Source organism: Peromyscus leucopus, chromosome 16_21 (genome assembly GCF_004664715.2).
Source record: "Peromyscus leucopus breed LL Stock chromosome 16_21, UCI_PerLeu_2.1, whole genome shotgun sequence".
NCBI lineage: Eukaryota > Metazoa > Chordata > Mammalia > Rodentia > Cricetidae > Peromyscus > Peromyscus leucopus.
Genome location: NC_051084.1, coordinates 37,169,848 through 37,183,167, shown reverse-complemented (window position 1 = coordinate 37,183,167; position 13,320 = coordinate 37,169,848). Strand labels below are relative to the sequence as shown.

At 44.8% G+C, this 13,320-nt stretch overlaps 1 protein-coding gene across 2 annotated transcripts in view; it reads left to right on the top strand.

The window, feature by feature from the left end:
• The first annotated feature begins 4,376 nt into the window (after window positions 1-4,376).
• Window positions 4,377-13,320, top strand: part of Vps26a (VPS26, retromer complex component A) — a 32,195-nt gene continuing 23,251 nt past the window's right edge. The window contains exons 1-2 of one of the 2 annotated variants that reach the window (XM_028886188.2): window positions 4,377-4,498; window positions 11,458-11,607. In XM_028886188.2, the coding sequence (XP_028742021.1) occupies window positions 4,496-4,498; window positions 11,458-11,607 (153 nt within the window). In that variant the 5' untranslated portion in view covers window positions 4,377-4,495. Of the gene's footprint in view, window positions 4,499-4,660; window positions 4,775-11,457; window positions 11,608-13,320 lie in introns of those variants that run through there. The other variant, XM_028886189.1, reaches the window with a different exon arrangement.

Below are 13,320 nucleotides of genomic sequence, written 5' to 3'. Positions count from 1 at the left end.
ATTCCTTACTTATTGCTACATAATGAATCACCTTACAATTTACTGGCTATGTATGCTTTTAATCCCAGTTCCTGGGAGGCAGAGGCAGGTGGATAGTTGTGAGTTCAAGATTAGCAAGTTCCAGGCCAGCCAGGGCTAGATAGACCCAAAAAACAAACAAACAAACCAAAACAAAGTCTTGGTGGCTTAAAACAACAATACACCTTATAAACTTTACAGTTACTATGGATCAGAAATTGAGTAGATTGTTTCGAGATTCCACTCGAAGGGTCTTTTACAAAATTGCAGTCGGGGCTGGAGAGATGGCTCAGTGTTTAAGAGCACTGGCTGCCCTTAGGACCCGGGTTCAATTCCTAGCACCCACAGGGCAGCTCACAACTGTAACTCCAGTTCCAGGGGATCTGATACCCTCACACAGACATATATGTCAGCAAAACACCAATGCACATAAATCTTAAAAAAAAAATTGCACTCAGGGGGCTGGAGAGATGGCTCAGAGGTTAAGAGCACTGGCTGCTCTTCCAGAGGTCCTGAGTTCAATTCCCAGCAACCACATGGTGACTCACAACCATCTGTAATGAGATCTGGCGCCCTCTTCTGGCCTGCAGGGATACATGCAAACAGAACACTGTATACATAATAAATAAATAAATCTTTAAAAAAAATTGCACTCAGAATGTTCAATAGGTCTGGAGTCATCTGAAGACTTGATCAGGGATGAAGAGGAGAGTTTCCATGTTGGGATACTCAGGGAGTTGGCAAATTAATGGCCATTTTCAGACGTGCTAGGAGATGACCTCTGCCTGAGGCTCTATGACAGGGGAAGTGACCTCTATAGAAATACGTGACCCAGGGGAAACCAAGGCAGCAGCACTTAAGACAGCCACCCCACTTTATTTCCATCTTAGTCGGTTGGCCACACAAACCAGCTTTCATAGACTCTGAGGATGGACCACACACTAGGAGAGAAGGCTCCCGGGGAGCTAGGCCTGACACTGGAGACCGTTGTGCAGCAGAAGGAGAAAGAGTCATCAACAGCATTAGAACTTGAGCAAGCATGGTGGTGCACCACATAATCTTTGCATTCAGGAGACTGAGGCAGGAGGATCACAAGGGCAAGGTTAGCCTGAGAAGGGTACTAAGACCATTTCCGGGACAAGAAGAAAAACAAGGGCTGGTGAGATGGCACATCTGATGAATGTGCTGGCTGAGCAACCTGAAGACAGGAATTCAAGTCCCAGAAGGGACATCTATACGTTCTGCTCTGGACTGCACGCCTCCCACAATAAATGAGCATAAAAACATGACAAGGAAAATAAGGCTGGGCGGTGGCGGCGCACACTTTTAGTCCCAGCACTTGGGAGGCAGAGGCAGGCGGATCTTTGTGAGTTTGAGGCCAGCCTGGCCTACAGAGCGAGATTCAGGAAAGGCGTAAAGCTACACAGAGAAACCCAGTCCAAAAGAAAAGGAAAATAAATAACCAAAGACAGATAGTTGGAATACAGGAAGGAAAGTGAAAATCCACTCAGGAGGCTCAATCTAGAGTTCAAGTAATTCCAGGAAGAGGGCTGGGGATGTGGCCTAGGGGTAGAGTGCTGGATTGGGATACATGAGGTTCTGGGTTCAATCCCTAGCTCCACAAAGGGAAAAGAAAATCCAGGTACAGAGAGGGTGGGGGAGAAAATAAAAAGGACTGGAGCAAACCACCAAAGAAATTTAGAAAGATTGCAGGCTACACAGTCAACACAGGACGGTCACTCACATTGCATTGACAAGCTGGAGAGGGAACGATTTAAATCCCATTTACAATAGTGTAGAAACTACGGGTACCTAGAGATAAGTTTAACAAAAGATGTGTTTGACCGAGAACTATAAAAAATGGTGAAGGACACTAAAAAAGATCTAAAAATTAGGAAAATGTACCATGTCCATGAACAGAAGACCCAATATTGTTTTTTTTTTTTTTTTTTTTTGGTTTTTTGAGACAGGGTTTCTCTGTGTAGCTTTGCGCCTTTCCTGGATCTCGCTCTATAGCCCAGGCTAGCCTCGAACTCACAGAGATCTGCCTGCCTCTGCCTCCCGAGTGCTGGGATTAAAGGCGTGCGCCACCACCGCCCGGCCCAATATTGTTTTTATACTTCCTTGATTCAAGATTACGCTAACATTTTAGTAGTCAAGACAGTGAGATGGTGTGTATAGATATAGAAAGTCTAGAAGAAAGAGACCCTTATTCTACAATCAATTGATTTTTTCTAAAAAAGCAAAAAAACCCAAACCCTTATATATATATGGATTTTTTTTTTTGAGCTGAGGATCGAACCCAGGGCCTTGCACTTGCTAGGCAAGCGCTCTACCACTGAGCTAAATCCCCAACCCCTATATATGGATGTTTTGCTGAATGTCTGTGCACAACATGCTTTGGTGGTGCCCATGGAGGCCAGAAGAGGGCATCAGTTTGGAGCCACTGTTCGGATGCTGGGAATCAAATCTCATCCCCTGGAAGGGCAGCCAGCAAGTGCTCTTCATTTAGCTGAGCCATCTTTCCAGCCCCAATCGATAGATTTCTGACAAGCATAACACAGCAATTTAGAGGGGAAAGTTTTTTGAGCAAATGGGGCTAGAATCATGTGAACACAGTCAAGCTGTCAGATCTTAGACTACGTCAATTGTTTCTCTCTCTTTCGTTCATTTGTAAGAGGGTCTGGAGCCCAGCAGGTCTTTGCTGGCCTTTTAACTCACAACAGTTCTACTTCTGCCTCCGGAATGCTGGAATTACAGGTATGAACCACTTTGGCTGTCTTTCCCTCTCTTACAGAGTGGCTGATGCTCCTTTGTCAAACAATCTGGTGCTCAGTCCCCAGCGCCCCCAACCTCCCTGCCCCTCCAGGTAGCCCTGGCTGTCCTGGAACTCACTATGTAGACCAGGCTGGCCTCGAACTCAGGATCCACCTGCCCCTGCCTCCCAAGTGCTGGGATTAAAGCCGTGTGTTACCACTGCTTGATTTACAGGTTTTTAAACAAAAGAATGTTGAGCTATATACTCCTTCTCTGTCTCCATACTATTTTTTTTTTAACCTTTTTGTAAATCTGGCCAGTGGCAACACTGGCAGGTAATCCCCAGTACTGAGAAGGCTGAAGGTAGGACGGGTGTGTTTCTTGACAGCCGGGGCTACATAGAATGCTCCAGACAAGCCTGGGCCACCTAGTGAAACCCTGTCTCAACAATAAATAGATACACAAACATCCATCTGATCCAAAGCTTCCTGGTACAGAAATCTTTAAACCTTGTTTTCAGATTCTATAATTTTAGGCTAGAGATCCCCCTCTATGCATGCAGGAAGCCCAGGGATTGATTCATCTGCAGCAAAGCATAAAACCCGCACGAGACTGCTGCAATCCCAGCATTGGGAAGGCACTTCGGAGGTGGAGGCGTGACCAAACATTTAAGGACCTCCTCCACTTGAGGTCAGCCTACACCTCATGAGACCCTGTCGAAAAAGGAGGAGGAGGAGGAAGAGGAAGGAGAAAGGAGAAGCAGCAGCAGTAGCAGCAGCAAACTTCCAGTATTGGGATTCTGTCGCAATTAGAGACCACGGTCTCATATCAACCTTTAAACATTTTAGACTTGCAGACTTGGCACACCTGCTTGCCACGTTGAATTTTGTTAGGAAGGGAGGAGAGTTTCCCTCTCGAGTTCGAGTAAAGGTTCAACTCGGAAGCCTTCGTAGTATTTCATAAATCCTCAGATCTTCTAGGCCGCCACAACGGCGATTGGGTCACGGTGGTTGTAGAGACGCGTTTTGCACTCTCCCGGAACTTTTAGGAAGGGCTGTTACGGAGGGGAGGAGGGCGGAACCCGTTTGTGAGCCCAGCTACTCTGGCTTGGAGGGAACGGCCGCGAGCCGTCCCTGGACTGCAAAGGATGTGCTCTAAGACTAGTTTTTCTCCCTATTGGTCTCTCTGGAGGTGAAAAAGCCAAGAGTTCTCGGGAGCGAGGCGGGAAACCGCTTCAGGTGAGATTAAGGTGCGAAGGTCGGAAACGCAGCCAGCCTGCAAGGACACGCGTCCCGCATAAACCCCAACTTCCTTCCCAGCCGCTCAAACTTCTCTAGGGGAGAGGAAATGGGTGTGCCGGGGGAGGAGTTCCACAGCGCACTGCTCATCATGTGACAGACAGCTCTAGGGTGGCAGGACGGGGGAGACCGCTCTTCGACCCCTCCCACCTGACGTCACCCGCAGCGACCACGCCTCTCACCCGAAGGGCGGGGCAAAGAAACCCCTCCTCGAAACGGCCTTTTCCCGGAGGGCGGGGCCTCCAGTGGGGGGCGGGGCCCGAGGCGAGGAGGGAGGGGTGGAAAAAAAAGGAGTGGTCACGTGCGGCTGGTGGCCTACGGTCACGTGACGGGCGGCGGGGGCGCAGGCAGCCAGGCTGGGAGTTCTCCGGAGGAAAAGCCAAGTGAAGTGGGGGGACCCGGCGGCGGCGGCGGCAGCGACAATGGTGAGTGCGCGGCGGTGTGCGCGGCCGTCCCCCGCGGGGGCTCGGTGCGCGCGGCGGGACTCCAACGGCGGGCGCGGCGCCGAGCCTGCAGGGAAGGGGCGCGGAGCGGTGAGGCCTGACGGCTGCCCGGTCCCGGGCCAGGCCTGAGCACCTGCGGCCGGCCGCACTGTCCTGGCCATGTCGGAGCCTCTGCCCGCCTTCCTCGACCGGTTTTGGGGGCCGTGGCTGGGCACCCGCAGCCCGCCCAGCCGGAGCCCCGCGGCCTCGCCTTCCAGGGTAGCCGAGGACAGCCCGTGCCCAGACCCTCAGTTCCGGACTCTGCCTAGACCCGCTCACCTTCCTCCCTCGTCCCGAGCTCGATAAAGTCCGCTTGTTTTCTTTAAGCTGCATCTGGGGACTTTCTGCGATTTCATGACCCGGGTGGAGGCTTTTTGGCATTTGTAGACTAGGATAAGGGAAAGAGAGAAAAGGGTGTCGGAACGGCGGGGACCCTCATTTATCCCCAGACGCCGATTTAAGCACTTGGTTTCACTTCCTTCCCTCAGCGGTTTCTACAACGTAGCGCTTTGGGATGTTGCAATGTCTTGGGAGCCAGGGAGAGAGGAAAATCAGAGCACTTAACCACACTTAATGGGAAGCATCATTGGGCACGGTACTGTTTAACTGTGCCCACAGTTGTCTTTAGATCGGAGCTCATTTGGCTCATGTTATTTAGCCTGTACACCCTGAGAGCCTTCAGTGGGCTACCTGCTCTTCCCAAGCTCACCAGTTTCACCAAACTACTCGGGACTTTTTAAAAAAACGGGTCTATTTAAAAAAACGTTGCTTTGATTAAATAATTTAAGTCAGAAATCACGTTGCTTTCACTAGAGATGGGGGGACGGGGAAGAGGAGGTTCCTTCTGGGAGCTTTTTCTTAAACACGTTATTTTGGGTGATCCCAGGGACAGATAAACTGTAAGGCTAGCTGTCCGCTCCCTTGCAGCTCAGACTAAGGAGTGAGTTAACGATTTGTTCGGATAATTAGTTTAAGGTGGAAATTACAAATGCAATAAGTAAGAAGAAATATTTGGGTGTTAGGGAACCTTTCTTTCATTGTTTATAATTTGAAAAGGAGCATAAACAGCTCTCTTAACTTTTTGGTTATATTTGTAATTAGTCCTTCTAGTTGTGTTCAAGAGCAATTTATTTTTATTTTCAAAATATTGGCCAAACAAACGAAATTATAAAGCCTTAAAACCTTGAAATGGCCACACATGTATATATGTATGGGAATTTGCTGTTTCATTGTGTGTGGGCTCAGTGAATACATTGTGGAAGCCTTGGTTCCCCTCTCCATTTCTTCTTTCTTTTTTCCCTTAATGAAAGTTTTTCATATATATATATATTTAATTATGTTTTTCCTTTTCCTCAAGTTCTGTTTCTTTACATCCACCAGACTTGGTGAGTTTTCTTAAATGGAGGCCAAAAACTTTGTTAAATTTTTTTCTGTATCCACGTGTGATTTTGTTAGATGGTAATGCTCAATAATGGGATTTTAAATTATAAGAAACAGTTTCTTTTATTTTTCTTTTTTTTTTGAGTGTATGTGGTTTCTTTTTTAAATGCAAGGCCTTGCTATTTCGACCTTGTTGACCTGGTATTTCCTGTGTGTGTAGCCCAAATGCGGCTTGAATTTGTGGCAGTTCTTTTGCCTCGACCTTTCAAGTGCCGAGATGACAGGTATTATTAGCCCATATGCAGGGCATTGAGACCCAAGAGTTTTAACTTTTATATTAATTTCCAGTATTTCTCCTGAAGTGATTGTGTGTGTGTGTGTGTGTGTGTGTGTGTGTGTGTGTGTGTGTTTCTCAGGAGCCAACTGAAGGTTTTGCACCAGTTAGGGAAAAGATCCACCACTGAGCTGTTTCTCCAGCCCTCAAGTCTCAAATCCTTTGTGCTTTGTTTGGCTTCTTTCAAGTGAGTTCCAAGAAACCAAGCAAACAAAACAAACCACCACAATAGCCAAAGACCACCCCCCCCCCAAAAAAAAAGGACAGATGTATATGTGATGCTGGTGTCTGGAGCTGGAGAGATGCTCAGAGGTGAAGAGCACTCACTGCTCTCACAGGATCTCAGTCTCACAGGATCTCAGCGCCTACATGGCACTTCAGAGTTATATGTAATTCCAGTTTCGGGGGATCCGACACCCTCTTCTGGCTTCCAATGGAACTGCATGCACATGGTGCACATACATTACAAAGCACTCATACACTTACAGAAAAACAAGTTAAAACATTTTAAAAGTTGGGTCTAGTTATGATAAGCCACATGATCTGAGTTCAGTCCCCAGAACCCATGTGGTAGAAGGAGAGAGTCAATTTGCAGAGTGTCCTCTGACCTCCACGTATGTGCTGTGAAATGCTTGAGCCACCCTTTAACACAATAAATAAACAAATAAATAATAAAAGTAAGACAAAAACCAATGAGAGGCAGGCTTGTAGGCCGGGAAGTAGAGGTGAGAGTTAGTTGCTCTAAGTTCCTGGCTAGTTTGGGCTGCACTGCAGTGGTGGTTATGGGGTCCTCCCACCTCCCAGTGTACATCTCGAAGTAAAACAGTTCAAACCAAGTCTTTGGGTGCAAACAAGCTCTTTTCTCAGATTTGTTGTTGTTTTTTGCTTGTGTTGTCAAAATGTTCAGTAGAAGATGTCTATAATTGGAGGCTTTTAAAGTGAGAGCGGTTCCCTTGTTAAAGTGCTGCTCATCATTTCTCCTCTTCATATGCTGTACTAAGCTTTGAAAAGGATCTTCTGAGCATTTTAATTTTGTTAAAATAGTGCTTAATTTGCATTTTTAAATGTCAAATTTCAAATTGGGAAGACCGTTCTGCCTGTTATATAGAGTATGTATGTGGGGGAAAGTTGCCATATTTCATTTGATATGTAAAACAACTTCCATGGTTTCCAAGTCTTACTTTCCTCTCAGGAGCTTCGGGGAGTATACAGTTAGGGAGAGAATCATTTTCGTTTCTTGCCTGTGTTTTGTAACAGGAGCTGATGTCGGCACTGTGGGAAGGGGAGTCCGCCTTGTTGTTTTCTCACCAGCTGCCTTGGTTTAACAAGGCTGACTCAGTTTCCCTGTTTCAAATGGGCAGCTCCGTGGGTAGATTATCTTCCCCCTTGTCAGTTTTTCTTTCTGCCACCCCCTCCCTCCCTTGCTGCCTCCCTGAGTTGCACGCAGTGGATAATTGCTATCAGGCAATCAGATTTGAGCTGCACAGACATAGAAGTTTTGGGGGATAAATGCACTGTTTCAAAATTACTGTTTTGCCGGGCGGTGGTGGCACACGCCTTTAATCGCAGCACTTGGGAGGCAGAGCCAGGCGGATCTCTGTGAGTTTGAGGCCAGTCTGGTCTACAAAGTGAGTTCCAGGAAAGACGCAAAACTACACAGAGAAACCCTGTCTCAAAAAACCAAAAAAAAAAAAAAAAAAAAAAAAATCAAAATTACCGTTTTGCTTTTTAAAGAAGTTTTGACTTTGGTGTCTGAAAGGTAACTAGGACACCGGGCATGGTGTTGAATGTTGCCTGGGAGTTGAGACAAGAGAGATCTCAAGTTTAAGCCAACCTGGGCAGCTTAGACCCAGTCTCAGGCTGGAGGAAAAGGAATCAGAAGAGGATGGTCAAGCTCAGTGGTGGAACATAATAAACACAGGACCTGGAGAGATGGCTCAGCAGTTAATCCCAGCACTCAGGAGGCAGAAGCAGGTGGACCTCTGAGTTGGAGGCCAGCCTGGTCTGGTCCACAGAAGGAGTTCCAGATAGTCAGGGCTACACAGAGAAACCCTGCCTCGAAAAACAAAAAGCAAAAAAAAAAAAAAAAAAAAAAAAGATACAAATAAGTAAAAAAGTATTTACGAGAGAGACAGAGACTGAGAGAACGGTTTGGTCATTGGGTCACCTGTGACCTACATAATCTCAGGAGGCTCCTTAGATTGTGTACTGTCGTTATCTGTTCACCCTAGGACAGAGCTGATGCTTAATGAGTTCCAGACTTAGACTTTGTTACTTTCTAAGGAAGGGTTTGGGTCACCAACAATTAGAGATTTTACTCCATTTTCTTGTCCATAGTCACTTATTTTCTGTTATTAGAATGGTGTGTGTGTATTGAAAATTAACACTCCACAGGTATTTGAGGCCTTGTTTCAAATACTATAAACTACTTTTAGGCTCTGTTTTCAGTGATGAACAAAGGAGAAAATGTCTGGTCTCACAGAGTCGTAAAAGCTCCTCAGCCTGGAGACCAAAGCTTGCAGAATCCAGTTTGCACTAGGGTGTCAGGTAAAGCCCTTACAGAGATGAGTCAGCCACCAAAGGCTGAGTGAGTCAGACTGTAGTACTTTGCCTGGCTCTAGGACAAGGGGGAGGGGGCAATTTGATGAACTTCTGCACAAATTATTTCATCATTTGAGGCTATTGTATCTGGAGAGCTGGTAGGTCTATCTAAGCCACATCAGAGAATATAGTGTATGTGTGTTTAAAATAATATATTTGAAGTCACCATTACCTATAAAGATTTTACATAATGGAACCAGAGCAATGGCTCAGTGGTTAAGAGCACTGGCTACTCTTCCAGAGGACCCAGTTCAAGTCCTAGCACCCACATGATGGCTCACAACTGTCTGTGTAACTGTATTCCCAGGGGATCTGATGCCTTCTTGTGGGCTCTGCAGGCACCAGGCATGCACATGGTGCACAGACTTATGTGCATGCTAAACACTCACTCATACACAATAAATGAGAAAAAATTGTACAAATTGATGAACTCCACCAAGTGAACATCAAGAGCTCAGATACAATATTATCAGATACAATAGCACCTGGGTTGGGCATAGTGGCCCATCCCTTAAATGCCAGCACTCAAGAAGCAGAGGTAGGTGGGTCCCTGTGATTTTTGAGGCCAGCCTGGGCTACATGATGAGACCCTGCTTCAAAGAAACAATATGTATATTACTTATATGTAGTACATACATTAGCACCTCAGCTCCTCTGTAGCTTTGTAGGTTCTTTGTTGCTGTTTGTTTACCTCTGTTTTTAGACAGGTCCTGTTCTGTAGCCTGGGCTGTCCTGGAACTCACTTACATAGGCTAGGCTGCCTTGAACTTTTGTGAGCCTCCTGCCTCTGCTTCCTAAGTGCTGAGATGATAGGCATTCATCACCATGGCCAGCTGCCAAAGTACAGTTTTTTTTAATTGAAGAAATACTTGCTGTCATTTATTGTGTGTGCGTGCTTGTGCATGCACATGCCACAGTGCATGTGTGGAAGTCAGAGGACAAATTGTGGGCGTTGGTTTTCTCCTTCTGTCATACGGATCCTAGCTATTAAACTCAGGTTATAAGGCTTGGTTCCAGGCACATACACTCAATGAGCCTTCTCTCTGGCCCCAAACTGCTCTCTAATGTAGTTCCACTTCATAAGCTTTCCAGCCTGTTGCAATATATTAAAAGAAGTGCTGTGATCAGATTGGTTTTTATTCTATTAGAATTTCATTATGACATTTTCTTTTTATTTCTGAGTTGTGTGTGTGTGTGTGTGTGTGTGAGTGTGAGTGTGTGCGCGCGCAACTATGGATACAAGCAGTCACACCCACAGTCAGCTTTTTTTTTTTTTTTTTAAATGGGTGCTGGGGGGCTGAACTCAGGTCCTCTCCCCAGCTCCCATTATGACGTTTTCATACTTAGGTATCATTGTACTTTGCTTATATTTGCGCCCTTCTTAACTCGCCTTTGTCTTCATTCCCTCACTTCCTTGCTAGTCTCTTCCTCCTCTCAAATAATTCCTCTCTGCTTTTGTGATATACGTGTGTGTGTGTGTGTGTGTGTGTGTGTGTGTGTGTATACATGGAGTTAAATATAGATTCTGTCTATGAGAATTTTGCAGTATTTGTCTTTTTGAGATTGCTTTACTTAACATCATGATTAGATGAATGTTTTTAAAAGGTCACTGTTTTTTTTTGTGCAGAACAGAGTAGAAAGGGGGCATATAGATAGGCACTGGTGTTGGGGGGTTGTGCCTGAGGACCTAACTACCTTGAAGGCTGAGGTAAGAGGACTGCTCCAGCTTTCTGGGTAGAGACCAAATCGAGCAACATAGAAGGACCCCATGAAAGCACACGTGAGAAAGGATATAGGCCGGTGTGATGGGAGGCTGTCACCCTTAACATTTTAAAGACTAGAACGTCACCGTTAGTGATCACACAGTCCATGGCTGTATCTCATTGTTAGCTGCTGCATTGCCAGCTGGAGAGCTTTATCTGACGTTACAGTGCCTCTATGTTTTCTTTGGAAATGTTTATAGGAATTTCATTCGTTTCGAATGTTTGTTAGTGCCAGCTTACTCAAGTCTTATGTGTTGTAACACATTCTGTCCAGACCTGATAGGGCAGAGATTTTATGGTAATTAGTTCACTCTGCTGACACTGGAGCTTGAGGGTTACTTTAGACTGTGCAAGGTTTTCTCTGATGGAAGTCTCTTAGGGGTCTACACTTGCATGTAAGAAATTGACTTCCTATACTTTTGATAAGTTAGTGTTTGATTATTGTGTAGGTTACCTTTGGAAACGATTGATGTTATAGCACGTTCAATTTTTTTTTTTCATTTTGGTGGTAAAAATTATAACATGAAGTCTATTCTCCAAATTGTGAATTAGATAGAGTGTTAACTGTGTGCGCGCTGTGCTCAGTTCAGGTCGTTGCTTTGGTTTGAGGGCAGAGCTGGGGATTGGATGCAGGTGCGTTTAATTAAGGCGATCCCTTCAGTTCAGTTTTCATGTAGAATTCAATACTTTTTAACTCATAGATTAGTAATTTGCTTGGCTTTAAAATAAAAGTAATTAAGTTTGAATTTCAAAATGTAGTGACTGGCTAAACAAGATAATAATGATAATTTAATTTTAAACATGATAATTTAATTTTGTTTCAGAGTTTTCTTGGAGGCTTTTTTGGTCCCATTTGTGAGATCGATGTTGCCCTTAATGATGGGGAGACCAGGAAAATGGCAGAAATGAAAACTGAAGATGGCAAAGTCGAAAAACACTATCTCTTCTATGACGGAGAATCTGTTTCAGGAAAGGTAAACTTTTGTTTGGCCAATTACCTAATTTTAGGATATTAGAATCAGTAATCAAAATAGTCTGTGCTGTATCCAAATCTGGATGATTGTATTAGAAACAGAGGTTTTTTTTTTTTTTTTTTTTTTTTTTTTTTTTTTTTTTTTTTTTTTTTTTTTTTTTGACCAACTAAAATCCTTGATGGATTAAGAACAGTAACAGGAAGATGCTTTCCATGGGGGGGTTTTGGGGCAGGGTATTTGACATTCACAAACATTTTTATTTCTCCTTTAGATAAAGTTGAGTTGGAGAGATGGAGTCGTTGTCCGGGTTGGCATACAAAGGGTTCTCTCTGACTGTAGCTTACCCCTCTGTGCTGTCTTTCTGTCTCATTTGTTCTTGTTTCTTCATTTGGGGGCCGGGCTTCAGCTCTTGGGATGTGTCTGTGTGGTTAGGTACATTTAAGATACCTTTTTCTGTACCAGTCTAACCTCTCTTGCCTTTTCTTTACTCAATATGTGTGAAATCCTTCCTCTCCTTCTTTCTTGTCTCATGTAGCCCAGACTGGCCTCAAAATCCCTGTGTTAAAATTGTGGTCCTTTTCCTGTCTCCCCTCTAAAACACTGGGATTACAGGATGAACTACCATACCTGCCTAACCCTTTATTTTTTAGAACAGTTTCAGATTTTCAGAAAAATTGGGTAAAATACAAACTTCTTTATATTGCCTCCTCTTCACCACTCCTCCGTATATAGTATAACAATACACCATTTGCTTGTTATTGTTGTGTATTGAGATAGGCTCACATAACCCAGGCTGACCTCAGACTATAGTGATTTAGTCTTCCTGCCTCAGCCTCCTGAGTTCTGGAATTGAATTCATGAACCACTACACCAGGTTTAGTGTGGTAGATTTTTAAAAATTAGTGAACCAAAGCCAGCCATAGTGGTATGTGTCTGTAATCCCATGCTTGGCGGTAGAGGCCTGAGGTAAGGAGGTTAGGGTTATCTTTCGTTAGGGAGTGCCAGCCAACCTGTGTTACATAAGAAAAAAAAGCAATGAATTGAGAACCAGTATTGGTAGATTGCTTTATAGTTTAGTTAGAGTTCACGCTTGATGTTGCATGTTCTATGTGTTTGATAAATGCATATTGTTAGGTATCATCATTTGAATATCATGCAGAATGGCTTAATTATCCTACAAATTCCCCTCTGCTGTTCCTGGTCACGCCTCTCTCTTGTGATCGGTAGCGCATTTTTTTTTTTAAGATTTATTTATTTATTATGTATACAGCATGTATGACTGCAGGCCAGAAGAGGGCACCAGATCTCATTTCAGATGGTTGTGAGCCACCATGTGGTGGCTGGGAATTGAACTCAGGACCTCTGGAAGAGCAGGCGGTGCTCTTAACCTCTGAGCCATCTCTCCAGCACCCCCCCCCCTTTTTTTTTTTTGGTTTTTCGAGACAGTGTTTCTCTGTGTAGCTTTGCACCTTTCCTGGATCTCGCTCTGTAGACCAGGCTGGCCTCGAACTCACAAAGATCCACCTGCCTTTGCCTCCCGAGTGCTGGGATTAAAGGCATGCGCCGCCCAGCCGCGCATTTGTTTTTAACATGAAATAGTACTCTTGTGCTGGCCATGGCTCAGGTCTATACTTTCAAGCATTTGGCATGCTGAAAAGGCTGATGGGTTGCTTCAGGTATGAGGCTACCATACCTAGGCTACAGAAATAGTGA